Genomic DNA, 15,679 nt, shown 5'->3' with positions numbered 1-15,679 from the left:
AACCGGCCCGGAAGACGCAGCACCGCTTCCGCCTCGCTAGGTGTCATGGCGGGGTCGGAGTGAGGCCGCCGATTGGCCGGGCGGCCAGGGGGCGGGGCCGCGATGGGGAGCCGGGCGAGCGTTGGACCGGCGGCAGAGCGGGAGCGAGACCTGGGGAGCGGTAGGGAGCGCCCGGGGCGGGGGGCCCTGGGGGAGGTGGGGGGCATGTGGGAGCGGGGGGCGCTGGGGAAGCGGGGGGCATGTGGGAGCGGGGGGGCGCTGGGGGAGGCGGTGGGAGCGGGGGGGCGCTGGGGAAGCGGGAGACGTGGGGGGGCGCTGGGGGAGGCGGGGGGCATGTGGGAGCGGGGGGGCGCTGGGGGAGGCGGGGGGGCGCTGGGGAAGCGGGAGACGTGGGGGGGCATGTGGGAGCGGGGGGGCGCTGGGGGAGGCGGGGGGCGCTGGGGAAGCGGGAGACGTGGGGGGAGCGGGGGGGCGCTGGGGAAGCGGGAGACGTGGGGGGGCGCTGGGGGAGGCGGGGGCCATGTGGGAGCAGGGGGTGCTGTGGGAAGCGGGAGGCATGTGCGGGAGGTGGGGCGCTGGGGGATGTGGGAGCAGAGGGGCAATGGGGGTGGGGGGCTCTGGGGAGGACAGGAGCAAACGGGGCATGGAGTAGTGGGAGGGGACCAGGAGTTAGAGGGCACTAGGGGTAGGAATGGGGGGAGCAGGGGGACACTGGGCGGGAGTGAGGGCACTGGGAGGGTAGGAGGGTGCTGGGGGATGAGGAGCAAGTGGGTGTGGTTCGCTGGGGTGGCTGGAGCTAGGTGTCACTGGGGAGCAGTGGTTCTGGTGTCTGGGGCTGTACTTGGGGCAGGACCCAACAGTGACCCCTCCCCTCACTCCTATCCTGGGACTTCTCTTCACATCCCCACCAGGCCTCATTTCACCTCCGCCATGGGGCTTCTCTGCCCGGCAGCTCAGTATCTGCCCGTCCTGTTGGACAAGCAGAGACCTGTTGCCCTGCTCCCCAGGGTGCTGGTGGAGGAGCCACAAACTGGGCCGGCCAGCCCTCCCGGGGCGGGGAGTCCAGCTCACACAAACCAGCCTGGCTTCTCTCTTGCTCTTAGGGAGCAGCAATTCAAGCACCATGACTCTTCAGCGGGAGCTGAGCCGCTCGCAGGTGTGTGGGATGATGCGCGAGGAGCTGTGCCAGGGCAAGGACTTCCTCCAGTCCGACACCCACATCTTCATCATCATGGGGGCCTCGGTGAGTACCCACAGCCCACCCTGGAGCCATTGAGGCAGGTGCCCCATGCCGGCGTCTTCTCCTGAGTCACCTGGCCCTTGCAGTGCCTCCAGCCTTAACCCAGATCACCCTGTACCAGAGTCTGCACAGGCAGCGCTGAGGGGTCACAAGGAGCTCCCTGTAGCTCTCTGTGGAGCGCTGAGGGAGGGGATGGATCTGGGCAGCGGGCCCCAGGGATGGACCCAGATCCCCCTCAAAGGGCTCTGTGTTTCCATGGGCTGGGACCCTGAAATCCCTCTGGCCCATGGCTCTGGGGGCTGACAAGATTGATCTTCTCCTGGAGAGACAGCAGCCCTGAAGCACCAAGTGGCCGCAGGATTGTCCCTGGTCTCGAGCCTCCCTTGGGGCTACTCAGGTACTTCTGCACTGGGCTCGAAGCAGAGGGCAGGGATTGTACCAATTGAGATAAATAATGTTGATGGCTGCAGCCAGGCTGCCCGGCACTAGGTACAGAGTGACTCAACTTCCTGAACCATGTTGTGTAACACAGGCAGTGATTGCAGCTCATTGTGTAACCTGGCTCCCGCAGCAGCAGCTTGTGGGATGGGGGTGCGGGTGGGGAGTTAATCCCTGTAGGCACAGATCAGGTTTAGCTGTGTGCCCCACCATGGGGAAACCCGAGGCCTGGGTGCACTGCTGATGCTGGCTGTGGTGATGAGACAGTGCGGGGGGCAGGCCCTGGCTTGGCCAAGCCGCCGTTATCTTGATCCTGTGAACAGTAGCATGATTTCAGCAAGCAAATGTGTGTGACTGAGATTGTCCCGGTGCCCTCAAATTCACCCACCGCCCCAAATTTGCCCTGACACCCCCAGATGCCCCCAAAACTGCCCCACCCCACAGGCATGCTTTAGGCCCCTGAAACCACCCCATACTCACCTCAGTGCCCCCCAAACTGTCCCAGTTCCCTCCCCAGGGCCTTCAGTTTAACCATTTTCTACCTCAAAGTCCGGTTCCCTCTGCTCTCAGAGAGGCCGTCATGGTGACACTCATGCTGCAGGATCCATGGTGTTAGCAAAAGGGGAAGTGCCAGGCACTGCTGAGTCACTGTGCCCAGAGGAGAGCAAGGCTGCTCTAGCCCCAGTGCCGGTGGTGGGTGTCCTTGTGCAGCAAGAAGTGTATGGTCACATGGAGGTGGCTATCGCTATAAGTCCTGGCGCAGATGAGCCCCAGGTAGCTCTTACCTCTACGTAGCTTGGTATGGTCAATGCTACACTGCTCACCCTTGCTATCTTCATGGAAGTAAACCTTAGCTTGCAGCAGTGTGGGACATCTAGTCCAACACGTGTGTGTCCCAGGCCAGAGAATCTCACCTACTTCGGTCCCTGGTTAGCCAGTACCTTGTGTGAGGTTCCAGCATCTTCCATCAAGGCAGCCTGGCTGGACTCGGAGGCAGCAGAGACAGAGAAGTCCTCATTTCCCTTGGGAGTTGGTTCCGATGGCTAATCACCCCCACAGGTGCTGTATTGCTGGACTGAATTTCTCTGGCTTCAGCTTCCCTTTCCCAGTGCTGGGGCTGCCTTTCTCCACAGCGCTGGAATCAGTCTTCCCTTTGAAACAGAGGGAGCCGTTTAAGGCTCTTGCATTTTTCTGCAGCCCTTGAATAATTTTTCTGGTTCTTTTCTCTGCCCTCTTTAGTTTTTCCATAGCCGTTTTAAAATGTGGCCACCAGAACTGGACACAATATCCCAAGGCCGTGTCTGGTGGTAAAATCCACTCCCTGCTTCTGCTCACGGCTGCCCTGTTGCTACACCCCAGGATCCCACGAATCCCTTTGGCCACAGTGTGGCCCTGGGAGCTCAGGTTGTTCACTAAGGCCCGTAGGTCCTTCTCAGATTCATGGCTTTCCAGAGACCGCCCCCATGCAGTGGGTTCCTTGTTCCTAGGTGTGTAAAGCACACCTCTCTTTGCAGAGATTGGGGCTGGGGCGGACAACACATGCACTCCCACCACCCCACCCCGAGTGGGAGCAGAGCCCCTGTTACACTAGGCACTGCATGGACACTCAGTCCCTACGCTGTAGTGGGGAAACTGAGGCATGGAGCGATTCGGTGACTAGTCCAAGGTCACACAGGGCAATTGAACTCAGGAGCCCAGCTCCCTTTCTAGACAGGCATTCCTCCAGCTTCATGTGAAGTGGGTTAACCCCAAGCTAGTGGAGCCGATGCCTTCCATAGCCTCTCTCACATCAGGGAATCACGGGCAGAAGCTAGGCATCCCCACACTATGAGCCAGGCCTGGGTCAGCTGTGGTGGGGAGCTGCCCCTGCCATCGCTTGGGGTCTCTGTGGGTCAGGCAGGGATGGCCCAGGCTGAATCCCTGGCACCTGCCCCTCCCCAGCAGAGGGAGGAAGGAGAAAGCTGGCTTATTGTTTGTGATAGATAAGGAGCTTCCTTGGCTTCCTGTTAATTTCCCCAGGGCTTTGTGAGGGGAAATGGGCCAGGTTCTGGGGGAGCTGTTCATTTTCCCCAGGGCTTTCTGGGGGGGACCTGAGCCAGGTTCTGGCGGAGCAGAATCTGGGACACGGAATGAGCAAAAGGTAGTGTCTGGCTCCTGGGCAGGGCGGGTGGCAAACATGAATGTCCTTGCTGTCGTGTGGTGGGGAGGGGAGCTGTGGACGTGCTGGTTCGGCTGGGCCGGACACCTGGCTCTCACTGGCATATTTTTCCCTAGCTGACCAGGGCCCTGCTCAGCCATGTCCTGGCCTCGGACTGACATCCCTGCTCTGTGGGTGTGTTTGTGTGTATGTACGCTGACTTGCTACAAGCCCAGACACCTTCCGCCTGGGGCACTGCCCCTGCTGTGTCATGCAGGGGAGGAAGGCTGTGACTCACTGCTTTGTTTTGTCCCCATCTCCCTGAACTAGTTTGCATTGAAATGGGCTGGTGGGTGGAGCCAACATGGACTAGGTCAGACTGGGAGCCACACCCCCACCGCGACTCTCAGAGCAAACTTACATAACACCTCCACCAGGCTGGGCCTAGCTGAATAGGAGGCAGCTAAGCTGCTGCAGGTTCTGAACGGGGCAAGAGGGTGGGATGGGGGGTGGTGACCCTTTGCAGCCGGCAGAGAAGCCCTCTGAGCTAGATCTTTGGGGAATCAATCGACTGATCCTCCCTGCCCCACCCCCTGTGTCTAACTTGCCACAGAGGTCCTGCTGTGTCCGCACCCACCTCCCTGCCGCCCATGTCTGACCCTCCCCAGAGCTCCTGCTGCATCCACATCCACACCCACCTCCCTGTCGTCGTCCCCCACCCTATGTCTTACCCACCCCATAGGTCTTGCTGTGTCCACACCCACCTCCCTGCCTCCCACCCCCATGTCTGACCCTCCCCAGAGCTCCTGCTGCACCTGCACCCACCTCCCTGCCCCCTGTGTCTGACCCTCCCCAGAGCAGCATCCCAAGGGGACAGCCTGGCTCTACAGAGCCCCCAAATCCCCAGGGTGGGACAGACGGACAGGGATCCATGCCCACGCACAACATGTGGCCCCATCTGGGGGACGTCCCTGCCCAGTGCAGACAGGGGGCTGGTGTTTGCTTCCACTGGCTGCCGCAGACAATGAGCCTGTGTTGTCAGCCTGCGTGCACAGAGTTCATGGTCAGCAGGAGGTCAGATGGCATGGTCTGTGTGGCTCAGGCTGGGGAGTTGCCCTGTCAACCACTGCCCCTTGCACCAAGAACCGCCTTTCTTTTGGGTGCTGAGCCTCCATGACTCAGCAAATCCCTGTTGCTTGCAACCCAATCAGCGTGATCTCCCCCGCCCACCCCCCCGCCCCAGAACAAACAGCACCCGTGCTAAGGCTGTGGGGTTTGCAAGTGGGGCCTGGCACAGAGCCCGCGAGTTCACCTGCCTGCAGCGCTGTGGCAGCTTGGTTTTGCTCCGCCCTCCCGCAGAGCCACACCCCACCCTGGGTAAAGGCCCAAAGCTGCAAAGAAAGGACGTGTGAGATTATGGGTAGACCTGGGGGCACTGTGTCATGCAGAGAGGGTTGCGGAATTTACCCTCTAGGGGGCTCTGGCTCTGATCCAGCCCCAAGGTGAGGACTGGCTGGCTCAGGGGAGCAGGGAATGGGGCACTGGGCCTTTCCCCTGTAGGGGGTGCTGGCTCTGATATGGCTGCAGGGCAGGGATTGGCTGGCTCGGGAGGGCAGGGAATGGGGCACAAGGCCTTTCCCATCTAGGGGGTGCCAGCTCCCATCAGGGCAGGGAGGTGGGAATGGGGCATGGGGCCTTTCCCTGCCTGTTTGCTACTGTGACATCCCCTTTGTCTGTTCCAGGGTGACTTGGCCAAGAAGAAGATCTACCCGACCATCTGGTAAGTCCCTCTTTTTGCCCTCTGCCACCCTCACTAGGCCGGGGTTGTGTGGTGGTGACCCGGTGCCTTGGTGGTCTGGCATCGAGTGACCCAGCTGAACTCTCTTCCAGGTGGCTCTTCCGGGATGGTCTTCTGCCCGATGATACCTACGTGATGGGCTACGCTCGTTCCAAGATCACCGTGGCCGACATCCGCAAGCAGAGCCAGCCCTACTTCAAGGTGTGGCCCTCTCACCCCACCCACTAGCCCCTCTCCAGAGCAGGGGAGGGCCTGGGGTCCTTAGCCTTGGGGTGTGTGCGTCTGGGGTACAGCTCCCCTAAATAGCGGGGGGGCAGGGCTTTTATCCCTGGGATTAGGTGGCTAGGTGTCCCTCGGTACCTTAGCTGACTGGGAAGGCTGTGTCCCTCAGCTGATCGCAGCCGCGTCCCCTCCCCGCAGGTGGAGCCGGATGAGCAGGAGAAGCTGGAGGAGTTCTTCGCCCGGAACAGCTACATGTCGGGGACTTACGATGACAGCACCTCCTTCCGGCGGCTGAACGCCCACCTGGACGCACTGCACAATGGGGACAAGGCCAACCGGCTCTTCTACCTCGCACTGCCCCCTAGCGTCTACGAGCACGTCACCCGCAACATCAAGGAGTGCTGCATGGGCCACGGGTGAGAGACAGGGGTGGGGCAGGGTCTAAGCATGAGCGCTTAGGGGAAGGGGTTAGGGCACAGGCCTGGGATGTGTGAGAACCCCATGGGGTGAGGGCTCCGAGGTTCCCCTCTAGTTGCAGCCACATTTGACACCCTCTGCTCTCCCCTCCCCCCAGGGGCTGGAACCGCATCATCGTGGAGAAGCCATTCGGGAAGGACCTGGAGAGCTCCAACAAACTGTCCAATCACATTGCATCGCTCTTCCGGGAGGACCAGATCTACCGCATTGACCACTACCTGGGCAAGGAGATGGTGCAGAACCTCATGGTGCTGAGGTGGGGCTGGCTGGGAGATGGGGCAGAGCCAGGGGGAAAGCGTGGCTGGGCCCTTTCCCAAGGGAAGAACCGGGCGGGTGGCAGGGGAGCATTAAGGGCCCCTCACTGTCTGTCAGGGTGAGACCCCCCCAAAGCCCGCCAGTATGGTAGCTCCCCCCTCAGACAGGCTCTGTGTCTCCCTGGCAGGTTCGGGAACCGGATCTTCGGCCCTGTGTGGAACCGGGACAATGTGGCCTGCGTCATCCTGACCTTCAAGGAGCCATTCGGCACAGAGGGGCGGGGCGGCTACTTCGATGAGTTTGGGATCATCCGGTGAGCGGGGCAGGGGGCCCTGTTCTTGGCATGGAGGCGGCAGGCAGAGCCGTGCTGGCTTGGCCGCTGGAGGGGTGGGTAAAGACGGTACCAGATAGGGAGAGCAAGGGGAATCCCAGACCGGCTGGCACTGACCCCCTCCTCCTGCTGGGAGGGAGGGATCCAGGGCAGAGGCTCTCAATCTTTCCAGATGACTTTCAGGAGTCTGATTTGTCTCATTTACCCCAAGTTTTACCTCATTTAAAAACCATTTGTTTGCAAAGTCCGACATAAAACTACAAACGTGGCACAGCACAGGATTACTGGGAAATTGCTGATGTTCTCATTGTTACCATAGAATTATAAAATACATCCATTGGAATATAAATATTGTACTTACATTTCAGTGGATAGTATACAGAGCTGTATAAACAAGTCCTCGTCCATATGAAATTTTAGTTTGTACTGAAGTCGCGAGTGCTTTTCATGTAGCCTGTTGTGAAACTAGGCAAATATCTAGATGTACTGATGAACCCCCTGGAAGACCTCTGAGTAGCCCCTGGGGCACACATACCCTTGGTTGAGAACCACTGATCTCGGGCAGTGGGGGGTGGATGGAAGAGAGGTGGGATCATCCTGGGGGGCTGGATGGGGGCCGTGCTGGGATGGGGATTCCCGCACTGACCCCTCCCCCTGCTGGGAGGGAAGAACCCAGGGCACTGGGGGTAGATGGAGGAGATGGGATTGTGCTGGGGGACTGGACGAGGATCGTGTTGGGGCAGTGATTCCCGCGCTGACTCCTCCCCCTCCTGGCAGCGATGTGATGCAGAACCACCTGCTGCAGATGCTTTGCCTGGTGGCCATGGAGAAACCAGCCTCCACCAACTCAGACGATGTGCGGGATGAGAAGGTAGGTCACTGCACAGGGACCAAGCACCCCAGGCCCTGCCCCAGGGGGCATCCTGCTTGGCAAGGAGTGCTGGGACCCAGGGCAGGGCCTGTCCCAGGAGGTGTCGTGCCCTCCCCACCCCTCCAGCTCTATGCTTAGCTGCTCCTGTCCTAATGGATTGGGTTGAGGTGCCCTCTTGTGGCCCAGAGCGAACAAGGGCAGCTAACGGAGTTTTGAGAAGGAATTTTGAAGGGGAGTGGGAAGGGGGCAAGGTACACTTGCCATTCTTTAAAACCTTTACACTAAACTATAATCAAAACTTCTTGATTTAAACAAAAACCCTATCATTAACCTAGGTAACTTTAGGAGAAAATGCAGGCAGAAGTCCAGCAATGGAGTGGGGGCTATCCTGTTTATTGCACTTAGTGTAGCATTTATGATTACCTGCCCTGTGGGCAGGTGGTGTATGTGTGCTTTCAGTGCAAGGAGCTCCTGGCCCTCAGATGCCATGTACGGGCTTTGGAGGCCAGGATGGTGGAACTTGAGGAGCTAAGGGAGGCAGAGAGGTATGTTGATGAGGCTTTCCAGGACACTATAGATTTGTCCCACCTCCAGTCAGACAGCCCCTGCACTGTTAAGGAGGATGAAAGGCCCAGAGAAGGAGAGCAGTCAATGGGAAGAGAGGGAAACCTTCCCATAGTTGGGACCCTCCTTCCAGATCATATTGGGGTATCCTCTCATACTGAGGTTACCTCTCCGGGGGAGGGAACTTCAGTCATTAGGAAAAGGCAGGTTTTAGTAATGGGAGATTCTATCATTAGAAACATAGATAGCTGGGTTTGTGATGACCGGGAGAACCATATGGTGACTTGCCTGCCTGGTGCGAAGGTTGCAGATCTTTCGAGGCATCTAGATACACTTATGTGTAGAGCTGGGGAGGAGCTGGTGGTCATGGTACATGTAGGTTACCAATGACGCAGGGAAGGATAGGAGAGAAGTCCTGGAGGCCAAATTTAGGCTGCTAGGAGAGAGACTGAAATCCAGGACCTCTATGCGCAGGGCCAGGTAGGCAGGCAAAGCTTCAGAGTCTCAATGCATGGATGAGACGATGATGTAGAGAGGAGGGATTTAGATTTATTAGGAACTGGGGAAATTTTTGGGATGGGGGAGCCTATACAGGAAGGATGGGCTCCATCTAAACCAAAGTGGATCCAAACGGCTGGCACTTAACATTAAAAAGGTTGCAGAGCAGTTTTTAAACTAAGAGATGGGGGAAAGCCGATTGCTGCAGAGGCGTATGTGGATAGGACAGAGACTTCTCTTAGAGGAGAGTCTATTGATAGAGATTCTCTAGGTTTTAGTCAGGAGGTGGGGATGAAAGAGGACAAAGTATGGGCCAGATCAGACGAGAAACATTCACATAAAGAATCTGACACATCAGAAGAGGGCAGACAAATAAACAGTGACAAGTTTTTAAAGTGCTTGTACACAAATGCTAGAAGTCTAAATAATAAGATGGGTGAACTAGAGTGCCTCATGGTAAAGAAGGATATCGATATAATAGGCATCACAGAAACCTGGTGGAGGGAGGACAATCAATGGGACACAATCATAACGGTATAAAATATATCAGAGGGACAGAACAGGTCGTGCAGCTGGTACAGGAACCCACAAGGGGAGAGGCAACATCTAGTCGTGAGTGGAGTGCAGGATCTGGTCCAAGAGGTAACTATAACAGGACCGCTTGGAAATAGTGACCATAATATAACAACATTTAACATTCCTGTGGTGGGAAGAACACCTCAACAGCCCAACACTGTGGCATTTAATTTTAGAAAGGGGAACTATGCAAAAATGAGGACTTTAGTTAAACAGAAATTAAAAGGTACAGTGACTAGAGTGAAACCCCTGCAAGCTGCATGGACACGTTTCAAAGACACCATAATAGAGGCTCAACTTAAATGTATACCCCAAATTAAAAAACACAGTAAAAGAACTAAAAAAGAGCCACCGTGGCTTAACAACCATGTAAAAGAAGCAGTGAGAAATAAAAAGGCATCTTTTAAAAAGTGGAAGTCAAATCCTAGTGAGGTAAATAGAAAGGAGCATAAACACTGCCAAATTAAATATAAAAATGTAATAAGAAAAGCCAAAAAGGAGTTTGAAGAACAGCTAGCCAAAAACTCAAAAGGTAATAACAAAATGTTTAAGTACATCAGAAGCAGGAAGCCTGCTAAACAACCAGTGGGGCCCCTGGACGATCGAGATACAAAAGGAGCACTTAAAGATGGTAGTCATTGTGGAGAAACTAAATGAATTATTTGCTTCAGTCTTCACGGCTGAGGATGTTAGGGAGATTCCCAAACCTGAGCCTTCTTTTCTAGGTGACAAATCTGAGGAATTGTTGACACTAGAGGAGGTTTTGAAATTAATTGAGAAACTTAACAGTAACAAGTCACTGGGACCAGATGGCATTCCCCCAAGAGTTCTGAAAGAACTCAAATGTGAAATTGCTGAACTATTAACTATGGTTTGTAACCTGTCCTTTAAATCAGCTACTGTACTCAATGACTGGAAGATAGCTAATATAACACCAATATTTAAGAAGGGCTCTAGAAGTGATCCTGGCAATTACAAACCAGTAAGTCTAACGTCAGTACCGGGCAAATTAGTTGAAACAATAGTAAAGAATAAAATTGTCAGAGACATAAAAGAACATAAATTGTTGCACAAAAGTCAACATGGTTTCTGTAAAAGGAGATCATGTCTTACTAATCTATTAGAGTTCTTTGGGGGGGTCAACAAACATGTGGACAAAGGGGATCCAGTGGACATAGTGTACTTAGATTTCCAGAAAGCCTTTGACAAGGTCCCTTACCAAAGGCTCGTACGTAAATTAAGTTGTCATGGGATAAGAGGGAAGATCCTTTCATGGACTGAGAACTGGTTAAAAGACAGGGAACAAAGGGTAGGAATAAATGGTAAATGTTCAGAATGGAGAGGAGTAACTAGTGGTGTTCCCCAAGGGTCAGTCCCAGGACCAATCCTATTCAACCTGTTCATAAATGACCTGGAGAAAGGGGTAAACAGCGAGGTGGCAAAGTTTGCAGATGATACTAAACTGCTCAAGATAGTTAAGACCAAAGCAGACTGTGAAGAACTTCAAAAAGATCTCACAAAACTATGTGATTGGGCAGTCAAAATGGCAAATGAAATTTAATGTGGATAAATGTCAAGTAATGCACATTGGAAAGAATAACCTCAACTATACATACAGTATGATGGGGGCTAATTTAGCTACAACTAATCAGGAGAAAGATCTTGGAGTCATCATGGATAGTTCTCTGAAGATGTCCATGCAGTGTGTAGCGGCAGTCAAAAAAGCAAACGGGATGTTAGGAATCATTTAAAAAGGGATAGAGAATAAGACGGAGAATATTTTATTGCCCTTATATAAATCCATGGTGCGCCCACATCTTGAATACTGCATACAGGGGTGGTCCCCTCATTTCAAAAAAGATATACTGGCATTAGAAAAGGGCAACTAAAATGATTAGGGGTTTGGAATGGGCCCCATATGAGGAGAGATTAAAGAGGCTAGGATTTTTCATCTTGGAAAAGAGGAGACTAAGGGGGATATGATAGAGGTCTATAAAATCATGAGTGGTGTGGAGAAAGTGAATAAGGAAAAGTTATTTACTTGTTCCCATAATATAAGAACTAGGGGCCACCAAATGAAATTCATGGGCAGCAGGTTTAAAACAAATAAAAGGAAGTTCTTCACTCAGCACACAGTCAACCTGTGGAACTCCTTGCCTGGACTATAACAGGGTTTAAAAGAGAACTGGATAAATTCATGGAAGTTAAGTCCATTAATGACTGTTAGCCAGGATGGGTAAGGAATGGTGTCCTAGCCTCTGTTTGTCAGAGGGTGGAGGTGGATGGCAGGAGAGAGATCACTAGATCATTACCTGTTAGGTTCACTCCCTCTGGGGCACCTGGCATTGGCCACTGTTAGTAGACAGGATACTGGACTGGATGGACCTTTGGTCTGACCCCAGTATGCCCATTCTTATGTTGAACCGGACTGGCTACTTCCCTGGTGCAATGGCGCTGACCCTGTACTCCCCCGTCCGTCCCCTGCCACCCTCCGAGCCCCTTTACCCTGGGCTCCCCCACCCAGTGCTCCCCACGCCTCTTCCCCTTCTCCAGCATCCTGGTCCCCATGGTGATGCTGGGGACCTAAGCCATCCATCCCCGCCGCAGGTGAAGGTGCTGAAGTGCATCTCGGAGTTGCAGCTGGGCAATGTGGTGCTGGGCCAGTACATGGGGAACCCCGATGGGGTGGGTGAGGCCAGGAAGAGCTACCTGGATGACCCCACCGTCCCCACTGGCTCGAACACAGCCACCTTCGCTATCGCCGTGCTGTACGTGGACAACGAGAGATGGGATGGTGAGCGAGCACTGTGGGGGGGTGACCAGCAGGGGTGCAAGCAAGCTCACAGGAAGGGGGGGGTGAGCAAGCACCGTGGGGAGGTAAGCGAGTGCCAGGGGGGAGGGACTGGGGTGATCGCCATGGGGGGCATGATTGAGCGAGCGTGGTGGGGGGTGACCAGAGGGGATGTGAGCGAGCGCTGTGGGGGACATGAGCGGGCGCCTGGCAGTCAGTGTTGTGGTGGGGATGGCATGGGGGAGCAAATGTCTGGGAGTCAATGCTGTGGGGAGGATGGGATGGGAGGCAAGCGAGGTTGGAGGTGTCAGCGAGCACCTAGGGGTGAGTGCTGTCGGGGTGCTGTTCCTGGGAAAGAATAGGACAGGATGGGATGGGACGGGGTGGCCCTGGACTGGACAGTCCTGAGCAGGGGGAGTGGAACAGGAAAAATCTGATGTCCTCCCCTCTCTCGCGGTGTTGCGTGCTGGGGAGTGTCTCTCTCTCCTACACACCCCGTCCCTGCCCCGTGTGTGCTGTCGTGCTATTGGGGTGGGTGGCCCTAGCTCTGTCTCTAACCCCTCCTCCCCAGGTGTCCCGTTCGTGCTACGCTGCGGGAAGGCCTTGAACGAACGCAAGGCCGAGGTGCGGCTGCAGTTCCGGGATGTGCCGGGTGACATCTTCCACCAGCAGTGCAAGCGCAACGAGCTGGTGATCCGGGTGCAGCCCAACGAGGCCGTCTACACCAAGATGATGACCAAGAAACCTGGCATGTTCTTCGACCCCGAGGAGTCAGAGCTGGACCTGACCTACGGCAACCGCTACAAGGTGCTGGCTCCCCCCCACAGCCCTCTCACCCCCCATTCCCGTCTATCCCCCAGCCCCACTGCCTGAGGAGTCGGAGCTGGACCTGACCTATGGCAACCACTACAAGGTGCCGACCCCAGGCCCCCCCCTTCCCTCCATCCCCCATCCCCACTGTCCTAGGAGTGAGAGCTGGAACTGACCTATGGCAACCGCTACAAGGTGCTGGCTCCCCCCCACAGCCCCCCCTTCCCTCCATCTCCACTGCCATGAGGAGTGAGAGCTGGACCTAACCTATGGCTGCCAAACCAGCCATTCTCACCCCCATCCCAGCCTCCTCTTCCCAACACAACCGCTCCCTTCCTCACACCCCAGTTCATGTCTCCATCTCCCCAGGATGTGAAGCTGCCAGATGCCTACGAGCGACTCATCCTGGACGTCTTCTGTGGCAATCAGATGCACTTTGTGCGCAGGTGGGTGCTGGGCCTCTCTAGCCCTGATCCCCCAACCCCAAGGGCCCCAAGGCAGCCACGTGCTGGGCCTGACTGGCCCTGATCCCTCATCCCCGAGGCAGGTGTTGGGCTCGGTTCCAGCCCTGATTCCCATTCCCAAGGTGGCCAGGTGCTGGGCCTGTCTGGCCCTGATCCCCCATCCCTGAGAGCCTCGGGGCAGCTGGGCTTGGTTCCGGCCCTGATCCCCCATCACCGAGGCAACCACGTGCTGGGCCTGACTGTCCCTGATTCCCCATCCCTGAGGGCCCCGGGATGTCTGGGTGCTGGGCTCAGTCCCGGCCCTGATCCCTGTCCCGAGGGCAGCTGGGTGCTGGAGCTGGATCCATGCAGAGTGGGGTGGGTGCGTGCTGGCACCTGGGGACCGTGGGGGAGCGGCTGGGTCTGGGCAGAGCAGGGCAGCTGGAACTGGGCAGGGCAGGTGGGTGCTAGCACCTGGGTACTGTGGGGGAGCAGCTGGGTCTCGGCCTGGGTGGGTGCTGGTACGTGGGGACCATGCAGGAGTGGCTGGGTCTGGACGGGGCAGGTGAGTGCTGGCACATGGGGACCATGTGGGAGTGGCTGGGTCTGGGCTGGGTGGGTGCTGGCCCCCATCCCAGTGTGGGACAGACCCTCCCTTTTGCATGGGATTTCCCATCCAGCACTCACGGGTCACATCCGCCTGCTCAGCACATGACACTGGCTGTCGCTGCCCCCCATGCTGCGCCCCCCGGCTGCCATTGCAGGGGGCACCAGCACTGACGTTACTCCCCTCACCCCCCAGTGATGAGCTGCGCGAAGCCTGGCGCATTTTCACTCCACTGCTGCACAAGATAGAGTCTGAGAGGATCAAACCCATCCCGTACTGCTATGGCAGGTGAGGCCCCAGGGCATTGTGCCAGATTCCCGGGCAGCAGGCACGGCGGGCACTGGGAGGGGGTGCTGGGGGGCTGGGTGGGGGTGCTGGGGGGCCTGGCAGGGCACAGGGTGAGGGGTGGGGGTGGCGCTGATTTAGATGGGCATTAAGCTGCCAGAAAGACTTCTCCAGCTGGAGCTGCAGAGGAAGGAGGTGAATGATTGGGGGGGTGGGGGGCCTGCTCCACATCCCATAAGAACCATGTGCCCCACACATGTTGGCAGGGCTGTCTGTGGGCTCTAACCCGGGGGTGTTGCTCTTTTCCAGCCGGGGCCCACCCGAGGCGGATGAGCTGATGAAGAGGGTTGGGTTCCAGTACGAGGGCACCTACCGCTGGGTGAATCCGCACAAGCTCTGAGTCAGGGGCCAGCTGCTGCCTCCCCAGAGCAGCCCTGCTTCTCGCCCTGGGAGGTCCATCTGCTCCGCTCACTGCTCCCCCCCTCCAGGGAAACCTGGGGTGGGGACATGTGGCTGGGGGCCGAGAGGGAAGGGGAGAGTTGGATATGGGTGGGGAGGCTAGGAGAGAAGGGCAAGGTGTGAGCAGCTGGAGTGGGGGAAGGCTAGCAGAGAACGGCAAGGTGGGAGGAGCTGGACATCGGGGTTGGGGAGGCTGGCAGAGAAGGGCAGGGATGGGATAGCTGGGCACTGGGGATATGTCCTGGACAGCCAAATGAGTTGCGATTTCCACCCCACCCCCCCCAACCCCGCCCTCCCTGGTGGGCCCAGGTCCTGGTTCGCCCTGGTCTCCTGCAGCCCTGGCCCAGACACTAATCCCCCATCCATCCCATCTATACCGTCCTCCAAACCCTTCAGTTCCCTGGGTCTGGATTCCCTGCCCCCTCCAGATGCACTCCAGCCAGATCCCTGCCCCGCATTGGGCCTAGATCCCCTTCCCCACCTGCATCCTGGGACCACAACTGGGCCTGGCACGGCCTGTCATGTTTACAGCCCATCTCGCTTCCCACCCGTGCCCTGGGCTCTGGCCTCACACTGGGCTTGCGGGAGGTTAGAGCCTCTGGCTCCAGTGGGGCTCGCTGCCGCCACCTCACCCTGGACTCTGTGCTTTCTTTGCTGCTGAGACATTCCAGCCCCACTGCAGCCCTGGGGCTTCTGTAAATGGCACCGTTTTGTAAACAGAGATTGTTGGAATCAGAGTCAGCCCCGTGCTCTGTCTGTCTGGCTACTGCATCCTGTGCCCCTTGGGGGTCTGACAGCTTGTTACCCGGAGCCTGGCCCTGCCCCCCAGCTCTGCTGGGAGTCGCCTGGTAACTCGGATGGCCCTGGTGATAGCCGC

At 56.9% G+C, this 15,679-nt stretch overlaps 1 protein-coding gene across 2 annotated transcripts; it reads left to right on the top strand.

The window, feature by feature from the left end:
• The first annotated feature begins 32 nt into the window (after positions 1 to 32).
• Positions 33 to 15,539, top strand: G6PD (glucose-6-phosphate dehydrogenase). 2 transcript variants are annotated; one of them, XM_073321947.2, is made up of 13 exons: positions 33 to 160; positions 1,104 to 1,243; positions 5,558 to 5,595; positions 5,706 to 5,814; positions 6,034 to 6,251; positions 6,410 to 6,568; positions 6,755 to 6,880; positions 7,676 to 7,769; positions 12,015 to 12,201; positions 12,770 to 13,005; positions 13,378 to 13,454; positions 14,254 to 14,346; positions 14,653 to 15,539. In XM_073321947.2, the coding sequence occupies exons 1-13, from the start codon at positions 103 to 105 to the stop codon at positions 14,741 to 14,743; spliced, it is 1,626 nt and encodes a 541-aa protein (XP_073178048.1). In that variant the 5' UTR covers positions 33 to 102; the 3' UTR covers positions 14,744 to 15,539. The 2 variants fall into 2 exon arrangements, with proteins under 2 accessions (XP_073178048.1, XP_073178049.1); XM_073321948.1 differs by lacking the exons at positions 33 to 160; positions 1,104 to 1,243 and adding an exon at positions 5,042 to 5,317.
• The last annotated feature ends 140 nt before the right edge of the window (positions 15,540 to 15,679 follow it).

Source organism: Lepidochelys kempii, chromosome 23 (genome assembly GCF_965140285.1).
Source record: "Lepidochelys kempii isolate rLepKem1 chromosome 23, rLepKem1.hap1, whole genome shotgun sequence".
Lineage (NCBI taxonomy): Eukaryota > Metazoa > Chordata > Testudines > Cheloniidae > Lepidochelys > Lepidochelys kempii.
The sequence above is the reverse complement of the archived record's forward strand: the minus strand, read 5'-3'. Positions and strand labels throughout refer to the sequence as shown.